The following is a 7,209-nucleotide window of genomic DNA, read 5'->3' as shown; positions in this document are numbered from 1 at the left end:
AGGCTCCATTATTTATAATTTTACTATATAAAATGTTAATTTATCATTGGAGGACTGGATAATTAAAACATCTGAAATGTCTTTATGATGTTTGTAAATGACACAGTTTTTGCTTTTCTTCTTCTGTCTCAGATTTGTTTTGGTTTCATAGGGAACTCATTCCTATTCATATTATATCTGTACACCTTATTAAATCAGTCTCACCTGAAGAAGCCCATAGGTTGGATTTTCACACAACTGACCTTGGTCAATGTCTTGACCATCATGTTTGTACTAATACCAGAAAGCATGCATTCCTTTGGGGTAAGACATTTCATGGATGATGTTGGTTGTAAAGCAGTTTTGTATGTGTACAGAGTTCCCCGGGGTCTTTCCATCTGTACTACCTCACTCCTGAGTACGTTTCAAGCCATCACTATTTGTCCCAATAGTTCTAGATGGGCATGGCTTAAATTTAAACTCTACACATGCATTTTTCCGTATTCTCTTTTCTTCTGGATTATCAACATGCTGATCTACATCAACATCATTGGAACAGTAGGAGCCAGTACCAATTTCACCATGCTTGGTCAAGGATATTGTCACGTGTACTGTGAAACAAAGTACATTGGATTCCAGGATTCATCATCATTTATTAGCAGCATTGTGATTCGTGACCTCCTATTTGTGGTCCTCATGATCTGGACCAGCATCTACATGGTTATTCTCCTCTACAGACATCACAGGAGAACCCAGCATCTTCACAACACCAGCATATCTTCCCAGACCTCTCCTGAATACAAAGCCACCCGCACTATCCTAGTGCTGGTAAGCGTGTTTGTGTTCTTTTATTGCTTAAACAACTTTATGACCTTTTATTTGCTTTACAGACCTGAGAAAAACTCAAGACTGGAAAAGATTAGTGGAATTCTTTCTTCATGCTACCCTACAATCTTTCCATTCATACTGATGAAAAATAACAAAATTTTTTCCCTGTTTACTTTTCGCCTTCAACGAAGACAAATACCTTGTCTCAAAGAGAATAGAATGGTTAATCTGACATGTCCTACTTCCTTTTGTAACAGAGGGGTCTCCATAACAATTTAAATATTTAGATGTAAAAGCTATTTGGTTGTTCACCACTGAAATCAGACTAGTTCGAATTAATATTCTGTCGATTTAGAAAACCTTCTGATTTTGAAACCTTAATATACATAAAAGTACACAAATATGATGTTAATAAATTTCTCACTGATTACATTTTTAAGTTATGTTGTATAAAGGATTATTTCCATATATTAATAAAACTAATTTTTTAAAAATTTTCATTAAAACTTCTGTATTAGAACATAGTTGATTGTTCATATTTCTGGGGTACTCTTTTGAATATCAATAGTTTTGTGGCATGTGTGATGCTGAAATCAGGATAATTATTATATTCAACAATAGAAAATGTAGTCTTTTTATCTGGCCATTTACCAATTGCTTCTTTCTACGCACTCCCTCTCTTCCATCCCGCCTCTGCTAACCTCCGTTCTGTTTTCTCCTTTTGAAAGTTCAACTTATTATTTCATCTTTGTTTCTTTCATTCTTTTTTTATATTTGTTCATTTTTTAGCTCCCGTTTATGAATAATAACATGTGATGTTTCTCTTTCTGTTTCTGCCTTGTTTCACTTCACAAGATTTTCTATGCGTTCATTCATATCGTTGCAAGTAGCAGTATTTCATTTTTTTATGGCAGAGTGGTGTAAATGCATTACATGTACCATTGTGTAAATATACCATATTTTCTTTATCCACTCATATGAAGATAGACATTGAGGTTGGTTCCAACTCTTGGCTATTGTAAATAGAGCTGTAAGAAACATGGGAGTACAGGTACCTCTTCAACCTGATGATATCCATTCCTTTGTGTATTTGATCAGCAGTAGAATTGCTGAGTCACATGACACATCTGTTTGTAGTTGTAAGAGGATCTCCCATAACTTTTCACAGAGTCCTGTCACCAATTTACAATCCCTCCAACAGAGCAGGAGTGTTTCCCTTTCTCTGTATCCTCACCAGCACTTGTTATTCTTTAGTAATAGCCAGACCAACTAGGGTGAGATGACATATCAATGTGTTTTTTTGATTTTTTTTATAAGTTGACCGGTAAGGAGATCTTAAACTTTGACTTGGTGTTGTCAGCACCACGCTCTCCCAAGTGAGCTGACTGGCCATCCCTCTATAGGAATCTGAACCCACGGCCTTGGTGTTATCAGCACAACCCTCTTCCAAGTGAGCCACGGGCCGGTACTATCAATGTGGTTTTGATTTGCATTTGCGTTATGCTGAGTGATGTTGAGCATTCTGACATGGGTCTGTGGACCATTCGTATGACTTCCTTTGAGAAATACCTATTCAGCTCCATTGAGCATTTGTTAATAGGGTTATTTGTTTTCTTTCAGTTAAGTTTTTAAATTCCTTGTATATTCTGGATATAAATCCTTTGTCAGGTGCATAGTTTGCAAATATTTTCCCAACTCTGTAGGTTGACTTTTTACTCTGTTAATTGTTTCTTTTGCTGTGCAGAAGCCTTGTAGTTTGCTATGATCCTATCTGTTTATTTTTTCCTTTTGTTGCCTGTGCTTAGGCATGATATTCATAAAGTCTTTGCCCAGTCCTACTTTCTGAAGTGTTTCCCCTATGTTCTTTTTCAGAAGCTTATAGTTGCAAGTCTTATGTTTAAGTCTGTAACCCACTTTGAATGACTTTTGTTATATGGCCAGAGGTACAGGTCTAGTTTCCTTCTTCTCCATATAGATGTCCAATTTTTCCAGCACCATGTTCTAAAGAGGCTATCTTCCCCAATGTACATTCTTATTGCCTAGTCAAAGATCATTTAGCTGTAGGTTCATGAGTTGATTTCTGTGTTCTATCTTCTGTTCCATTGGTCTAAATATCTGTTTTTATACCAATACCATGCTGTTTTGTTACTGTAGCTTTGTATTATAGTTTGAAGTCAGGAAAGCATGTGCCTCCAGCATTATTAATTTTGCTCAGGATTGCTTTACTATTCATGGTCTTTTGTTGTTCCATGTGAATGTTAGGATTGTTGGGATTATTTCCTCCTATGTCTGTGAAGAGTATCATTGGTATTCTGATGAGGATTGTATTGAATGTGTAGATCACATTGGGTAGTATGAGCATTTTCACAATGTTAATGCTTACAGTTCCATCTTTCTCTTCCATCTTTCTCTGTCCTCTTTAATTTCTCTCAACAGTGATTTGTAGTTCTTACGGTAGAGATCTTTTCACCTCCTTGTTTAAGTTGATTCCTAGTTTTTTATGTGTATATGACTATTGTAAATGACCTTTATTAAAAAATTGTTTCTTGTGCTAGTTCATTTTTGAGGTATAAAAATGCTACTAATTATTGCACGTTGGCCTTTCATCCTGAATCTTTACTGAAATCATTTATCAACTCTAAGAGGCTTTTTTTGTAGAGTCTTTGGGCTTTTCCTTCTAATGGACAATGTCATCTGCAAACAAGGACAACTTGACTTCATCTTTTCCAGTCTCACTACCCTTTATTTCTTTCTCTTGGCCAATTGCTCTGATTCGTACTTCCAATACTATTTACATAGGAGTGGTGTGAGTGGGTTTCTTTGTATTATTTCCATTTTTAAGGGAAAAGTTTTCAGCTTTTTCCCGCTCAGGAGGTATAGGTTGTGTGTTTGTTATATATGGGTATTATTGTGTTGAGATACTTTCCTTCTATACCTCATTTGCTAACAGTCTTCATCATGAAATGATGTTGAATTTTGTGAAATGGTTTTTCTATTGTGATAATAAAATTTTTGTCCTTGATTTTGTTGATTTGGTTTATCACATTTATTGACTTGCATATGTTGAAACATTCTTCTGTCCCTGGGATGAATCCTACCTGATTATGGTGTGTAATTTTGTTGATGTGTTTCTGTTTTCTATATGCTAACATTTTATTGTGGATTTTTGCTTCAATGTTCATGAGAGATATTGGCCTGTAGTATTCTTTTTTTTTTTTTTTTTTTTTGGTACCTTTTTCTGGTTTTGGTATCAGGGTGATGCTGGCCTCATGGAATGAGTCTGGGAGAACAGCCTCTGTTTCAATTTTTTGCAGTAGTTTGAAAAGAGTTTGCATTTCTTCCTCTATAAGGTTTGGTAAAATTCAGCAGTAAAGCCATTCTTTCTTGGGGTTTTCTTTTTTGGGAGAATCCTGACTAATTCTTCAGTCTTGTATATTATCAGTCAGTTTAGATTTTCTGTTTCTTCTGGATTCAGTCTGGGTCATTTGAATTTGTCCAGAAATTTATCCATTTCCTTTAGGTTTTTAAATTTGTTGCTGTATAGTTGTTTTTGATAGCCTCTAATGATTCTCTCCATCTGTGTGGTATTGTTTGTATGGTCTCCTTTTTTGTTTCTAATTTTTGATATTTGGACCTTCTCTCTTCTTTTTTTTGTTAGTGCTATTAACAGATTGTCTATTTTGGTTATCTTCTCAAAAAACCAGCTGTTAGTCAGATGGGGACTTGATGCATTTCCCTTGCTGTTTTTAGGATTCCCCTTTTGTCTTTCAGTATTGCCAGTTTGATTCTAATGTGCCTTGGAGATGGCCTTTTTGGATTGCATCTATCTATGGATCCCTAATCTTCCTAAATTTGAAAGCCTGTGTCTCTGCCTATACCTGGTTAGTTGTCTGGTATTATTTAATCAAATATGTTCTCAATGGTGTTTTCTTTCTCCTCCCTTCTGGACTGCCCATGTTTTGGATGTTTGTGCAATTTAGGTTGTCTACTATCTCTGTTAGATTTTCTTCATTTAAAAAAATATTCTGTTTTCTTTTTTTTCTGCTTGAGTTACTTCAAAGACATTGTCTTCAGGATCAGAAATTCTTTATTCTGCTTGCTCTTGCCTGCTGCTTAAGCTCTTAGTTGTGTTTCTTGTTTCATTGAATGACTCCTTCCTTTCCATGAGTTCTTCTCCATCTGCTTGTTTTGCTCTTTTTATCACAGCTACCAGAAAATTTAAAATTACATTTGAATATTCTGGATATTAATCCTTTGTCAGATGTGTATCTTGCAAATATTTTCTCCCATTCTGTTTTTTGTCTTTTAACTGTGTTAATTGTTTCTTTTGCTGTGCAGAAGCTATTTAGTTTGATATAATACCATTTATTTATTTTCTTTTGGTTGCCCATGCTTTAGGGGTCATATTTAGGAAGTCTGTGCCCAGTCCTAATTCCTGAAGTGTTTCTCCTATGTTTTCTTTAAGAAGTTTTATTCTAACCAGCCCACATGTCCATCATCAGATGAGTGGATATGGAAAATGTGGTATTTCTACACAATGGAATACTACTCTGCTATAAAAAAGAATGAAATGCTGCCATTTGCAACAACATAGATAGACATAGAGAGAATTATATTAAGTGAAACAAGTCAGGCACTGAAAGTGAAATATCACATGTACTCGCTGTTTGTGGGAGCTAAAAATAAATACACAAATAAACTGGGGGCGAGGGAAGAAGACACAACAATTATCATTCCTTGAAGTTGATGTGACAATCGAACAGATAGGAATTTGTTGGGAGGGAGGGTGTGATAGCGGAGAGTATAAGCTCTTGGTAATTGTCCATAATAATCAACCACATTGTATATTGACAAAATAAAATAACATTTAAAATAAAAATAAAGTTACGTTTGAAATGCATTATATGTGTATTAAATTGTGCTGCCCTAAAAATCTTCTTTTATTCATTTAACTATTGCATATTGCCCACATTCTTATTTTAGTCACTATTTTCATTAGTACAAGTGCCCTGGTGACTTAAAGAGATGAAACAAAATAACTGGTGAGATTATAGAGAATTACATGAAATAGGATATGTAAATCCACATACAATAAAGGCTATAAAAATAGGACCGATTCAGAGAAGTGGGAGTTCTAGGACTTTCACCTAGTAATGTAGAATAAAATGCAGTGGTGTGTCTCTCAGTGTTTGCGTAAATCCAACCATAATGACCGCCATATCAATATTATGTTAATCTAGGTCCTTATATCAAATCTGCTATAATTCCAAATGAGAATATCTTTTCATTTAAATAATTCTCATCGGAAATGGCATGACACTTTCCCAGTCTATCGGGGTCCATTTTCTTTAAATATATTTAGTTTGGAAACTTTTTTGCAAAACATCATTTTTCCTTGTTTTTATCTTTCTTCCCCAATTTTGTAACCTCTTTTCTAGTTAATTCATTGTTCAATGAACGTCATTGGTGATATCACGCAAGGGGTAGGTAGTTTCAATCCTAGCACACCTTTTGTCCCCACCATGGCTGATGAAATCTAACCTCACTTACCTTAGGATTTATAAGCTTTGATCTTTTTCATTCACTGGTTCAGTTTTCCACTATTATCCAGCTTTATGCAATTCAAATGAGATATCCAACACCAGAATGATGTTTTCCTTTTAACAAACTCATCTTTCTCCATGACGTCTTAAAACTTGTGCTTTATCCTTAGATAAACTTTTATACAGTGTAAAGTCTATTACTTTGATAAGAATAAGCATGTTTTTATAACTGCTTTACCTGGGTGCAGTTTAGGTTGTGCAGTTCAGACAATCTTCAACTTTGAAATTGTCTTCCATTCTTTAGGAACTGTCTTTCCTTTTCAGTTCCATTTTATTTCTGGAACTGACATTCCTTATTAGCAAATGAGCAATGCCTCTTGGATAGCTCCATGCCTTCTTTCTCTACCCTCCTGCCTGTCATAGTTTCTTCACCTTTATAAATACAATTTGAAGTTTTTCTTTAGTGTGTTTGTCCAGACTAGGTCCTGGTATCAGCATTAGGCATCCACTCCTTCAAAGATACCTAGTAATTTTTTTCATAATCTTATTTTAAATTAGAAGAAATATACAGAAAGTTATTCTATTTATGAATTTTCACAGTAGACAACACCATGTAACCAGCACTCAGATCATAAAGCAGAATATCAGTCCTTCTCAGATCACCTTTGCCCCCTCCCAGCCACTACTGCCTAAGGGCATCTACTAACTAGGATAATAACACCGTCTACTGTCATCATTTTTAGCCTAAATTCTTCCTTGATAATTTCTCAGTCTCAATTTAGCTTTCTCTTAGGCATCTTAAGTATTATTATCTTAATGTTCACGTTCTATTCTGTGTCCATGGTGTGTGTATGCAGAC

The 7,209-nt window shown here is 35.0% G+C and overlaps 1 protein-coding gene across 1 annotated transcript; it reads left to right on the top strand.

Moving 5' to 3' along the window:
* The first annotated feature begins 87 nt into the window (after positions 1-87).
* LOC103609378 (vomeronasal type-1 receptor 4-like) lies at positions 88-1,086 on the top strand. The gene has a single exon (XM_008593708.1). The coding sequence runs from the start codon at positions 88-90 to the stop codon at positions 1,084-1,086; it is 999 nt and encodes a 332-aa protein (XP_008591930.1).
* The last annotated feature ends 6,123 nt before the right edge of the window (positions 1,087-7,209 follow it).

This window comes from Galeopterus variegatus, unplaced genomic scaffold (assembly GCF_000696425.1).
Source record: "Galeopterus variegatus unplaced genomic scaffold, G_variegatus-3.0.2 Scaffold9545, whole genome shotgun sequence".
Lineage (NCBI taxonomy): Eukaryota > Metazoa > Chordata > Mammalia > Dermoptera > Cynocephalidae > Galeopterus > Galeopterus variegatus.
This window is presented reverse-complemented; position numbering and strand designations above follow the sequence as displayed.

What these genes read in the sequence shown, in the direction of transcription:
- LOC103609378 (XM_008593708.1), top strand. Translation starts at nt 88, where the DNA reads ATGTTTGTAAATGACACAGTTTTTGCTTTTCTTCTTCTGTCTCAGATT.